The sequence below is a fragment of the Glossina fuscipes genome, unplaced genomic scaffold, assembly GCF_014805625.2.
Source record: "Glossina fuscipes isolate IAEA_lab_2018 unplaced genomic scaffold, Yale_Gfus_2 221, whole genome shotgun sequence".
Lineage (NCBI taxonomy): Eukaryota > Metazoa > Arthropoda > Insecta > Diptera > Glossinidae > Glossina > Glossina fuscipes.
The window spans coordinates 752,289-766,651 of record NW_023998564.1 but is presented as its reverse complement, the minus strand read 5'-3'; the positions used below and the strand labels follow the sequence as shown (position 1 = coordinate 766,651).

Below are 14,363 nucleotides of genomic sequence, written 5' to 3'. Positions count from 1 at the left end.
TATAAATTCATCTCCCCTTGTACGTCTCCTGAATAGTTTTGTACAATCATCAAATAAAATGAAAAATGCAGAAAATATAGACTATTCGTTAAAAGTTAGAAATTATTAATATAAGTTATATGTATATTGTGTTATTTTATATCTTTTTTTTTTAATATGATTTGAAATACTGCTATTATGTATTATTTTATAGAAAATGTGAAATAAAAGATATAAACACGAATTCCTTCTTATTCCGAGCGGCACTGCACCATCAGGTTGACATTCTCCAGTACAAAATTGTCGAAAGTTTTCTGCGGTTTTTGGCACTGTATCAGCAAATAATTCAAATATCATACGACCAATTTCCTAAAAACAATGTATTTTTCCATTAAGCAACTAGTGCTTGTAATTAGAAAGGCTTACCGTAGTACCAACGGATATATCAAAAAATACGACTGGATTGTTAACATTACGAAGTTGTGATTGGATTTGATTTGATGCTTTATAGAATTGCATTGTTTCTGCAGCATCTGCACTTGTCTTTTGCGCCCATCTACGAGAAGATCCGCTTAATACTCTTAAAAATCGAAATACAACTCACAGGGACCAGACATTGTATATTGGCACTAGTGACAATTGCTTTCATCGTGTTTTTGTGTTCGCACCGTATCACTTCTTCCATACCACTTTTTCACTGCGAAACTACACTCATACTCATTTTTATACGTATATGCCGTCCAGCAGAATTCAAAAAAAAGCGAAGAAATCTTTACCTTATGCAAGTTTTCAATTAAAGTAATTCTTACGTAATCCTATTTTATGAGTGTGAGGAGCAGTGTGATTTTTAAATTGGTAATAACACAATTAAGACGACCAGCACTTTTTTTCGGCTTCTATTTTTTTAATGATCAAAATTTGTAATTATAACAGGGACGAGATTTTTCTGTTATACTTAAGTGTCATGTAGGTTCAAGGTATAGAATACATTATTTCAATAGGCGGCGAAAAAATCCTCTTAAACAAAAAAGAGCAAAAACAAAAAGAGATGCCATAACTAGTAATGCTGCGTTTAAAGTTTAAGAACAATGCACCTTGACATGGAGACGTCACACTTTAAGAAATGCTTACAGAAAAAATAAGTTTGATAAGGCTTGATTCCTACATCAGATATTGGTCCTTTTACGATAAGCAAACGAATGGGTATGGCTGATTCCTATCCAAGACGAAGAATACACATGTGCATGTCGTAATACCTTCTACTTGTATTTCTAAAGAAAATTTGCTCATATCACTTCGCCTTTTAAACGCATTGTACATCCCAATGTGTCTGAAAAGAAACACTAAGAGCACTCCGAATTTTGTTACTTTAGCGGAGAAGTAATTGTACGAACTTCGAATTTTCTTGTTTTAGCGGAGAAGTAAATCAGCGAACTTCGAATTTTGTTGCTTTCGCGGAGAAGTGTATGAGCGAACTTCGAATTTTGTTACTTTGTTATTTCCAAGCAAGCCCACACATTCGAACTGCACTCTAATTTTGAACATACTTGGTATAAACGGTACGGATATCGACTGCAGAGAAGTATTCGTGATACAGGACATATTAAGTTTGTCCGGACGTATGTAACACCTAGATAAATTCAGAACTACTTTCTGCATCAGTTCTTGAATCAATCTAAGCTCTCCATATATCTGTCTGAAATCTGTTAATGCATTTTTGTGGTCACTCTAAAGCCCCCTCAGGCGTTTGGATGAAATTTGATACACGTTGTTTTAGCGACGAATGCTATTACAAATGGTACGGATCGACCATTCCTAATATAACACCTTACTTTGATAAACCTTTACTGGAACAAATGTACTAATTTTCAGCTAATCGCAACAAAAATCGCTGCGTATTTAGGCTTTCCAAATTGGTGTAAAAAATTATAATCGGATGGGACAAATTCTTGAATCGGCTGTCATAGAAACGTTCTTTCGGAAACTGAATCTTTACATGGTAAAAAAAAATCTAATTTTCAATATTTCTTAATAAAAGTTTCTTTTACGCAATTCGATTTTGAGAAAATTATGCTCTGTCATGACTGAATCGTTTTTACCCATCACAGGCTAAAAAAATAGAAAAGAACTAGATTTTCATGCTCTATACTACTGGATACTAGGTGCACGCGGCTGATTTTTGTGTTTTCAGGAAGAAAGTGCAAGTTTATACGACGTATATGTTTTACGCTGTGGACAACAATCAAAAACCACAGAAAACAACGGCGTTCGCAGGTTTTTTTCCATAAGCATGTGGGCGTTGCAGACGTGTCCCTTGATCCGTTTGGATCATTTGCAAATTCTTTTGCGAATTTACAGGTGATACCTTCTTTTTGGCGAACGATGGGCTGTTTACTACAAATACTACACGGTTTGCCAACGGACAGGTGGACAGATGAGCAGACGGACAAGGTCTATTGCATTCTGAACTTGAAACTGACCAGGAATTTATATACTTTATGGGGTTTTTGAAGCTTGCTGCTTCGCGTTGTAAAGATATTAAAGTAACTAAACTTTGCTACATTACAATATTGGGTTAGCGTTGTCAAGTTCTCCCAATTTTGTACAGGTAGTGCAACATAAGTTCATAGAACGTACCTTAAATTTTTTATAGATTCCACTGCCTCAGTTTATGAGCAAGTGGCAGAGAAACCTTTTCTTCTTCTTATTGAAAAACAATGGTGGGCTCAGTTTATATAGTATTGTAGGCGTATCCTTCGACCGATTTGGCCCATTTTTAACCAATCTGCGTGCGAGAACTTCCAAAGTTTTTACCGAATTATAAGTGAGACAATGTTTAGGACATACATTACACAGGCAGAATGACGGACAACCGGACAGACAGGCCGACATTAATGCTGATAGAGGATATATACACTTTGTACACTCTTGACAAAATGGATATACTCTCCAAACCTCGGTGATGGGCACAAAAACGAATCAAAACGAATCGAGGTCAACTAACTTTTGCTTTTATTTAATGTTTATTTTAAATTTTACGATATTATTTCCCTTTTCTTTCTTTTTGTTTATATTTCAATTACAGCTGAGCTAGATGTCGCTCTTTGTTATCTTATAATAGCTTTAAAACTTTCAGATGAAATTATATATTGTAACGGTATCTTAAAAATCTCTTACAAATTAAAGATCTTTTACATTTTCGTTTTTCTACTGTTATCACAACAGCTGGTTTTGTGAAAGTAAGAAGCAGAGACCGGCATTTTCGCTATCAACCCAAAAAGCGAAGAAAAGAGGATATATAAAGAACAAAAAAAATAAGAATAAGAAAGAATCTAATTGGAAAACATTCAAGTTAACTCACGAACTTATGTACTAATTAGTTTAGATAGTAAATCTGAACATACTAAGGCATTTATTACGAATAATATATGTAAAAAAAAAATATACATTCGTTTTTCCATATCTCCTCTCATTTCATGAAAACTATACCGTAAAAGGTAATATGAATTTAAGAAATTCTTGTTTACTATTTTCTTTTGCGACGATTTTGCTAAACGCTAACCTTGAGATGAGTGAATGTAAAAGAAAGTTTTTTTTTGTTTTTTATTTTGAATAAATATCTTATATCAACAAGGAAAAGAAATACCCGGTTTTTCCTTTTTTTGCTCATCTCTCTGTACGCAATTAACTACCACAGAATACTTGTAAACTTGTATACATGTTAGCGATGTTCGTTCTCAATTTTCCAAATCAAAGCAATTCCAAGGTCTAGCTAACATGCTGCACAAATGCTTGCTCTACTCTTTGTACTATTTGCGCCAACGCTAACATTTAAAAACGATGAACTTCTATCACATTGCATTCTAAAAAATGAAATTTCCAAAAAAAAAAACAAAAAAATGGTTTACTTTATTATTATGTGTATCGTTTGTTGTATTTAGAATTATGTGGAGTTGCCGTCAGAAGAGCACGCGGGCTTCATCAGATTTATGACAATTTGCTGGATACAAGTGATGAATAAATATAATACAAAAAACTAATATGAAAGAAAATAAAAACGTCTATTCAATTATATTATATATCTTTTCATTTGATTTTCATATTTTCAATGTCGCTAATATGTCTGTTTTATACATGAATAAAATACTTACTGTTACACAGGTCCTTACACTGCGTAAAAAATACAATGTTCTTTTAATTTATATTATTTTACTTTTTTTTTATAACTAATTCTTGTTTTTTGGGAAATTTTTAAATTTGCACACAACAAACACACTTGTAAGAAGCTTTATGCATTGGTTTTTGCTAATTTTTCACTTGTCAAAACACTTGCTTTGATTTCTCTCTGAAATCTGTTAGCGGTTTTTTTCTTTTATATTGTTTCCAAAAAAAATTCAACGATTTCTGCATAAATTCTAATCAAAATGCCATCCACAATACGTGTTATATCCACAAATACCATCCACAAGACGTGTTGTATCCACAAATGCTATGGAGTGTATTATGATAGCAAACATGGAATAACTGACAGTACATAACGACCATATAACAAATACGGTCATGCAGTGAAAGCAAAAAAGAAATATTAGTAAGAAATAAAAATAAAAGAAAAGAATAACATCAAGTATATGTATGCGGAAGTAGTTTTATACATAGTATCTCGCAAACATGTTCAAGTATATGTTCCCATGAATGTTTTAAGGCAGAGTAGTCTGACTTTAGAGCTAACAAAAAGCAAAAGAAAAAAAATCTCCTCAGTGAAACGTTCATATTGAGAAAAAAGTTGAAAAAAACATTCCTTAATATTCATAGATTTTTGAATATGTTGTCTCTAATCTTATGCATGTGCTTTGTGCACGCCTAAAAATATGCTACAAAGTTATGAAGAAAGAGGCTAAAAGTTCAATTCAGTGCTGAACATAGAAATTAATTGACCTTCACAAAAATATATACGTCTGCATGTGCGCATAAATGTACAATTATATGTGGGTCTGTGCGTGCCTTTGTGTGCGTGTGTACGTGTGCATTTAACAAAGTGTGTGTATATACATCGTTTTCCTTTTTCCTTTTTGTTTTTCTTTTGGTCTCAACACTTTTTCTATACAATTATTTACAAAAGTTAATGTTTTCATTATTAATTCGACAAAAAAATGGAAAGTTCACCTTCAACTTCGATAGAGAAACAAATTGATAACTTCTTGGAACATTTTAAACGTAGCGCTTCCAAGGCTATCGAAACGGATTGGTGTAATTTAGGCTCCAGCAATGCTAACACCAATGCCAATCCTGAGGCCAATAACACTGTGACCGTGCAAGCTAATATTGCCAGTCCAGATAATGGTCATTGCAGCGGAGGTCATCCTCTGCTGCAAAAGCAGGCTTCACAGCTATCATTAATGGAAAATTATCAACACTTATTGCAACGCACAAGAAGTCGTTCTAATGGTATTGATATAACTGATTTAACTGGTAAGCATTTTTATGCACACACATTAGTTTGTTTTATCTTTTTAAAATCATATATTTACTATTTAAACTTCAATTGAGTTCATGTTAGTTACAAGTGCAAAGAATCTTTTCCTGAGTGTTAACCTACTTAACTAATACAATACTAAATACCTTAACTAATTACAATTCTTAATACAATAACAGCTAATATACCCGACTGACTTATCAATTGTCCCTGTCTGGTGAAAATCAGAAATTTTTAATTCATTTTAACCTAAACCTCTTAAATAATAAAAACCAATTATCAGACCTTCATTGCATTTCCTTAAACGAACAGAAATTTGCGTAATGGAAGACATGATGAACGTATTCCGCAAACAGTATGTGTCGTTTTAGGTATATTTATTTAATAATTATTTTAGTTATTGAAGAATATGTATTGAGTTGTTATTTGGTTCTATATTCCTCTTAATATCAAAACATATTCTATTCATCTCTAACAATAATATATGAAAAAATCTTTTTAATTAACAGTTAACCTTTACGTAATAAAAATTCAAAAAAAATATAACGTTAAAGCCTATGAGTCGTTTTCTCCGAAGGTGGCATAAGTAGATCTTTGTCGAAAACTCGGCTAAAAACAGCAAAGAATGCAATCTTTTGTGAGGTTTTTCAACAATTCTGAAAATAAAATCCGTCAAAATTTTCGTCATTTTGTTAATATAGATAATACAAAATAAGGAAGAACATTATAGATGAGCAAGCCCGGATTTTGGGTACCCTACATAACTTCACCTAATACAGGTTGTTCACTCGTTTTTGTAGTAATACCCCAAAAGTTGCACATTATTTTCATGCAAACCCGCATTTCGGAGAAATCCCTATATGCGTTGGTACTCAAAAAATAAATCTACTTGGTCCAAATTTGTTAAGGTTTATTTCTATGCCAATTTATCATTATGAACCAATTTTCACTATGACATATTAAAAATGTTACCTTTTTATTATATAAGAATCCAGTTTTCCCAGGAAAGATTATATAACGGGATGTAACGACTTTTGAAAACAGGACGTTACACGCGGAGTGATCGAAAAAGTGGACCAATTCAAGCCATTTTCAATAGCATTCGTCGTTGGCTCAAGGCAAATTAGAGTACCCAATTTCATTAAAAATATTTCAAACATTGCGACCCGTAAGTTGAATACAAATATACACGGAAAGACGTGAATGAGGTGACGAAGAAAAAGTGGATTTGTATTAAGATTTTCTGGATGTTGCATACGCCCGCATTAATTTAATAAACGCTGTACCATTGTCGTCTTAGTTAGCTTGAAAAAATTTTTGAATCTAATTTTAAATCAATGTCTATTATATACTATAATCCTCTAGAGTCTGGTCTCAGATTTTACCATTAATTATGATATATAATTTTTTTGTCTATTTTGGACGCGATTGTGGGTGGACTGTCATTCACGTTTTTGGAATTTCACTTGTGGCCAACAACTATTTGATTCCCCTCATAAGCGATGATAAATTGATTATCTACCGAAGCTTCCCTAAAATATATTTTAACTCAAGCGTTAACCTCATCTGCACTTTTATTTGCAATTATTTCACTTTTAAGAGTCTTTATACTAACTTTCGGCTTTTTATCTCAATTTTTATAGCCGTGAGCATTCCAATAGGAAAACCTTCAACTAGACAGACAGACATATTCCAAATTTTGGTTTGCCCAAGAATGTATATACTTAATTCACGTTTTCGTGCGTTACAAGGCGCAAGAAAAATACAGTGGAAGAATTTTTTATTATTATAGTCATGATTGAGATTTATGCTCCCGATTAGTTTTTAACGTCACGGCAGAGCAAAAGCCCTGTTAACCTAAAAAAGCTTTGTTTTGTAAAAGCCAATTATTTTAAAGATAGGTCAAGGAGTAATTTAAACATTTAAACAAGTAAATTTTAAATTGCCTTGCTGATGGATTGATATATTAAAAAAATGAAAAACTGATAAAAAATCGATTAAAAATTTGTGTAATATATCAAATGAATGGAGCTTAAATGTGATTGGAATGAAAAAAATGAAAAAAATGAAAAATTGACAAAAAATCGATGGAAAACATGAAAAATTGAAAAAAATCCCATTTAATGTCCCTGTAGCATGAAACTCTGTATGCGTTTCTAATATACAATAGTATAATTATAGAGATGCACTTATAAAATATAATAATAGTACAATGTCCCCCTGTGAAAGAAAAACACCACTTGGCACGGGCTTACCTGTCCTATACTTGCTGGCAGGGAAACGCCAGATGTTATCCTCATTCTGTCCTTTGTAATAATTATCTAAAATAAAGGGCTTAGTTGGCTTCATTCCTAAAACTAGTCTAGAGCGACAAGCAAGTGAAAGCTGAAAATGGTTTCATACGTCTCACGGAACCGGAAAGCAAAAATATTAAATTGGAAATGGATCGCGTTGGAAGGGATCGCAATTCAAAAAGCAATATGTTATCATTAGTCATTCGTAAGATTCATAGGCTGTCAAAGGGAAGATATTGCTGTCATCCAGACTATATTATCGATAAGCCGTTATACATTTTTCAATATCGGTTCGAAGTGTTACTGAAAACTCCACTCTGCTTCATCTTTATGCCAATAAGGGAATCTTTTTTTTAAATTAATTATCTTCAAAACGTTAAAATAATCGTAGAAGAATAGCTTGCATTTAAAGCATTTGAACCATCTTGAAGCAAATAATTCATAAGAAAACAATTAAATTTATTTAGAAGAAGAAGAACCAAGAAAAAACATCTTTCATTATATCTACCTGTGTATGTGCACTTCATTACAGTTTATGTAAGATCCTTTCTAAGCAATGCCTGAACTATTTTTGTTCCTTTGCTTCTTTTTAATGTGTGTTTTTGCTTTTTACATTTTCTCCTAGTTATTTATAAAATATTATCAAACGAAATCGATATTTAGTCTGTACGTACGAGTATCGCATCTTCTTGAAATGTGCTGACAAAAATATTTTTACAAAATCTGTAGTATGTGTTTTTAGTTTTTAGTTTAGAATTTTGTCTTTCGCTTTGTTAAAAACTTTTAGAAGAAATAATAAAGTTTTGTTAAGGGGGGGTGTTCCTTAGAAAAAAAAACTTGATAAATTTGCAAAAATTGTACGAAATTTTTTTTTTAATTCGGTTTTTTTGGTAGGAAGTTAATAATGGCTGTTTTGGTCAGAGAGAAATTTGAAATTTCCTTCCTTCCACATATAATTAAGAAAAATTGGCAAGAAGTTTTTGTCTGGCCAACGCAATTGATGCTGCAAACCCTGTTTACGAGCACTGCATTCGACTTCGTTTGTCGCTTGTTAAAAAATCGTTTAAAAATAATCATTATTATGTCAGTGACGTAATATTCCTTTTTCTTAACTAACTCTCTTTTCATACAAAATAAAATTTCGTCTCATTTTTTTAATGAAAGTTTAACAAAGACAAAACAGCCGACTTGTTGCCTTTTTCTGTGTGGCTAGTCGAGTTCTTCTTCGTCTTTTGTGAAATTAATTAAAATTTCTTTAAGCTATCTGCTTCTTAAACTACACCCACAGATGTGCACATATGTACATGCGCGCATTCGCTCAAGAAACATATTAGCACGGATTATGATAGTATGAAATGGTTACGGGGTGGAAATCCGGCCATTTCGTGGCGTTGAGCGCAACTGTGCGCGTGTGTAGGTTTATGTGTGTTAGTGTTAGTTTTAAAGAAAGCCCCCAAAAACTTATTCGCGCATCATCAGCAATTTTTGGCTTTTAACGCTTAATGCATTTAAATGGTCGTCGTATACTTATCCGAATTTTTATGCAACAATAACAGAAAAAAAATAATAATAATACAAAAAAAGAAAAAAAAAGCGTTAAAATAATACTCATAATGAGTTGTGTGTTGGTGTGTTTGTTGCCGTTTTTATACAATCATACACAGGACTCTTTTTAAGCATTTCACAGTATATTCATAGTATTGGACTTGATACCGCGCCCGATTATCTTGATGCGCATTTAATCTCGTTCTAATTGAGGACTTGGAAATATGCGCTTAGTTTATAATATCACAATACTTTATAAGATGCTTCAGCCTTTAGCAATTTTTTTATACGGTATGTTGCATATGGCGTTTTAAGTTTGTGCTGTGTAAAAACTAAGAAGAAGAAAAACTTAAAAATCACTCAGAGCTTAGGAAGCAATGATTTCCGAACGCGTATTACTCTATGAATTATAACTTCTCATTGTTTTCTATATATTCGCATCTTTGTCAAAGCGTAGATGGATGTATGTTTGCATATGTGTTTCTGCGTATAGAAACGTGTGTGTGTGTAGAGCAATCTGATTTAGTTTTTGTGTTTTTTTTTCTTTATATGTGTGTATGTGTGCATGTAATATTTCAATTAAGGGTTGTTGTTCGCTTGCGTGTTGTCATTTGTTTTTCACGTTGCTTTTTGAAAAGCCTCTGCAGCTTAATGTTTGATGTTTAGAGCTTAGAGCAAAAATTTCCATACACTTGCAACCCACCCCCCCCCCCCCCCCCTCTCCCTCCCTCGCTTGCCCACGACTGTCATTCTCTGCTGCATCTTTCCATTTGCTGTCGCACATATTGCCGACGACCTTGAGTCACTGACATGGAATTTGAAAAGATAATAAAAAAGGGGAAAAAAAAGCACCAGCAAATACAGCAACTATTACATAGGGAGACAAATTGCGAAAGCAATTTTAATCAACATTTGTTGCAATAGTTAGTAAATGAAGCCAAGCCGCAGAGAAAAGTAGAAAGAAAGTAAAGGAAAAACTAATCAAAAAGAATCTATTTTAATAAACTTTTTTCATTTCTCTGCAGATATTTAAAAAATGTATATACTTTTTTTGCTTCTTAATTTGCCTATAAAGCGACTTAGAGCTTAAGCTCACAAAAGTCAAAGAGCAGCCTTCGTATTGTAATCAATGGCAACAAATGTTTGCGTTTTTCTTATTATTCTTATAATTAATTAAACTCTTAAAAAGATAACGAAAGTTGTCTAAATTACAGTCGTTTCCATCGAAAGCATAATCGAAATAATTACTTGCAAAACGCTTTTCACATTATTAAAAAAAAAAAAGAAGGAAAATAACGAAATAATTATTTGCTTAAAAAGTTACGGAATTATTTAATCAACTCGTTCTGCTAAGCAAGTAACGGGAATTGTCCAATCAACATATTTCATCGGAACACTAACGAAAATCTTTATAGTCAACATATACTCTTAAAAAAGCATCGCCAATTGAAGAAAGAACCAATTTTTGACGTCCCTGGGCATAAAGCCTAACTATTAAAATGCGCTCGTTTTACCTCAGCTTTGTCCAGATTTGAACTTATATCAAGTTCCGACCAACGCAGTAAATATCTCCATTTCACCTTTTATTGTACAGATTGATTCGCGAATATTTTCTAAACCGATCTAAGCTAGTCTATCCGTTCGCCCATGTATTTTTGTATTGAACCTACAAGTCGCAATTTTTCATATATTTTGATAAAATTCAGCACACTGACGCGATTTGACCCAAGAGCGAAAGCTATTTGGTGCACTTTTGGACCGCACCCCATAAAACGTCTTATTTTGAAAAGACATTATACGGAACTAATTGCAATTCTCAAAATTTTTCAAAAAAAACGCTGTGTAATAATAGTTCGATATTCCAAACTGGTATGAAAAATTTGGTTCGCCAGGGGCACTTTTTTGATGTTCTTTGTTGTATGCTCTGTTAACTGATCTCAGTGCAGCACTTTTGGAGGTTAGTTGCCTTTACGCTAGACATTCTGTGCGCAGCACTTTACATGACGACTTGGCTCAATGCTCCATTAACTGATTCCAGTATTTAATCTCTTCATCGCACTTTTCAAACCGGTACGAAACATCCCTTGCTTGGTGATTTCAGTTCTTTATCTTTTTATTATCCTTATGCTCTGCTAAAATCTTATCCTCTGATATGTAGCGGGGTCCTAAATAAGTCTTTTAATACCTACATTAAACGTTAAAGTAATTAATATATAATCTTATGCCAAAAGGAAAGCATTGTCGAAGGAGTCAAATAAATCCTGAGGCTAAATTGCTAATTCCCGATAACTACTTGACAGAGTATACCTGGTACGTTCAATTTAGGATTTAACTCTCAAGCATCGTCACTACGTCATCATTTTTAATACAAATTTCTATGAAATATTGCTTTTAGCAGATACATCTGCACTCGTACGCGCAGACCTATAGAGCCTAACGATACCGTTACGCCTATTCAATTTGCTAGTAATATCTTGCTTACATAGAAAATGTGTTGCTGCACCAATCCGAATGCAAACTTAATTTAAATTCCACTGTTAATGGTAATTTAATTAGTAAACGAGAACACTAACCAAATTGTAATAAAGAAAATTTGATAATAAGCAGAAGATATACAAAACCAAGCAAGAAAGATATATTCGACTGTGGCCGAATCTCACATACCCACCACTATTAAAATCTTTAGTGCCTTTTTCTTAGTGCTTTTGCTTATTGTCATAAGCATGTGAACGGGATTCACCCATTATTTAATCGAAAGGTTTTGCTAGGAAAATTCAATCTTCCACCGTGACGTCCGCCATCATTTAATAATATAATAACAATTTAGAATTTAGAAACCTTAGCAGAATAGTAATTTAGATTAACACACTGTGCTTTTCGCTTTCTATTCTCTAGGCGCTTTTATATGACACTCATACGGACGGTAATTTTAAAAAAAAAAATTAATCCACCCGGTCACGATGTTCATTTAAGGCAGATAATACAACTTCATTTGAGGAATGCACAAAACAGCTTTAAGCATTGTATCGGCTTTACCGTATGATTAATAAGCATAACACCTCGAGAAAATGAAAAAAAAATATTTTATTCACTGGTAACTTTGTGTGGCCATAACCAATTTTTTTCCATTTTTGCACATAAATAGTAATGTGTTTCGTAAAGTAAATATCCCAAATTTGAACGTTCACACTTTTGTAATTCCCGAGTGAGGAATAAAAACGTACAAATTTTTCTTAAGAAAAACGGAGTTGCTTTCAATTTACGTTCGACTGCGGTCTTCTGGTCTAGCCAATTTGGCCCATTTTCAACACCAACGTGCTTGCAAAAAAATTACAATGTTTCTACCAAAAGTAAGCCATTGCATTTTTGGGACTATTAGAGTGCCAACAACAAACACCGCACAGGCACGTACGGACGTTATGAAAAAAAACAAATTGAGTATATCGCCATCTTTCAGTGATGGGTACAAAAAAAATTAAAGAAGCGTAGCTTGATTATCTTTCATTTTACTTTCAAATATCTCATATATAACAATTGCACTATATAAAAGGCTATTAGTTTACTTTTAAGCCGTCCTGTATTAAAGTTTTTCTCTATTTTCTTATAAGCTTAACTTGTAAACGTATCGCATTTCAGTGCCGTAAATAATCAGGTAAATAAGTTAACTTTTTACTTAACATACTTTGCACTTAAGCTTTGTGCACCAGTACTTCTCGAACGGCTTTTATTTCCATTTCCCCAGAAAATTTTTACATAACATGAATGAACGCAGCATTTTCGTTTCGTGTGAGCTATTCATGCGGAAGTAAAATTTACTTTGAAAAGTATACCATTTACCTTACGATGTCCCTTATTCTTTCTCTTTTTTTTAATTTTAGAGTACTGTGCTATATTTACAGTTGGCATTCAAAACTGTTCGTATACTAGATACGTTCATCTGTTTGTAATGTCAACAAATAAGAAAAGTATATTGACCGAATCGCTTACGCCCATCACCACTGTCCTTGAAAAGTGAAACTAAAAAGAAAGAATAATTCAGTTTTTGTGCTCTATAATATTGGATGGTGTGGAAATTTATACGGTGTGCGTGTTATACAGTACATTATGAATAACAAGCAAGAAACGCGCAAAGCAAAGGTGTTCATAGTCTTTGTTGCAGGGGCGTGCGGTGGCGTGTGCTTTTAACGGTTTTGGGCCATTTTCACTTTCTTTTGCAAACTTGACGGCGATGTCTTCCTTTTTGAGAACGGGAGAATATTTCACACGGGTTAGGCAAACGAACGGATGAAGGGGACGGACATGCTGGTCAAAGATTTATTCACATCGCGGAGTTTCTGATGCTTGCTTCTACGCATAATAAAGGTATTGAAAAAGAATTAAACTTTAATATATATACATATAATATTTATATATATATTTTGTTTTTGTGCTCTATAATATTGGATAGGCGTGGTCAACCTTTCCAATTTTTACATAGGTACGATGGTATCGCCCATAGAAAACACGTTCCAATTTTTGTACATTTACATGCTGCAATTTATGAGTAATGAGCAAAAGTTTTCGTGGTACTGTAGCCATATATTTTTTACTGCCAGGGCAATGTTAAAAACCACTACACAGACGAGCAGCCGGCCAGACGGACATGCTTGAATTGCTCCAAAAATTGAGGCTGCTTAGGGATATAAGTATTTTGTGGGGTCTCTGAAGCCTCTTTCTTGCCGTTGACATCATCCTTCGATGATGGGTATAAAAAATAAGCGTCAAAGTATAATACATACATTCTTAAATACTGTAAAATTCTGAGACAGCCATGTTCTTTAGTCCGTCCCTCTGTGTCATTGCATTGTTTTTTACTGGAATGTCCGAACGTATGCACAGATTGATTGAAAACCCGACGTCATGTCTTTAGTTAATAACGATGCCCCAAAATTTAGAAAGAAACGTGATTCGCCTACTACGGATAAAAGGTCTAAAATCCATAAGCGTATTTTAATCTAAACTTGATACAATTATTTACCAGACACATCTAAAATTGCTGGGCAAAATTGGCCGCCCAATGCCGTATTAGGCAA

At 33.3% G+C, this 14,363-nt stretch overlaps 1 protein-coding gene across 3 annotated transcripts; it reads left to right on the top strand.

The window, feature by feature from the left end:
- Window positions 1-5,063: 5,063 nt before the first annotated feature.
- On the top strand, window positions 5,064-14,363 carry LOC119642261. 3 transcript variants are annotated; one of them, XR_005247995.1, is made up of 3 exons: window positions 5,064-5,448; window positions 13,170-13,374; window positions 13,451-14,363. XR_005247995.1 is itself a non-coding variant. In XM_038041347.1 (2 exons), the coding sequence occupies exons 1-2, from the start codon at window positions 5,130-5,132 to the stop codon at window positions 13,304-13,306; spliced, it is 456 nt and encodes a 151-aa protein (XP_037897275.1). In that variant the 5' UTR covers window positions 5,064-5,129; the 3' UTR covers window positions 13,307-14,363. The 3 variants fall into 3 exon arrangements, 1 of the variants encoding a protein (XP_037897275.1); XR_005247994.1 differs by having other exon boundaries at window positions 13,170-13,653; window positions 13,739-14,363; XM_038041347.1 differs by having other exon boundaries at window positions 13,170-14,363.

What these genes read in the sequence shown, in the direction of transcription:
- LOC119642261 (XM_038041347.1), top strand. Translation starts at nt 5,130, where the DNA reads ATGGAAAGTTCACCTTCAACTTCGATAGAGAAACAAATTGATAACTTC. An exon ending in TGATATAACTGATTTAACTG is followed by an intron (nt 5,449 to 13,169) that starts GTAAGCATTTTT and finishes TTTTAATTTTAG; the next exon opens with AGTACTGTGCTATATTTACA.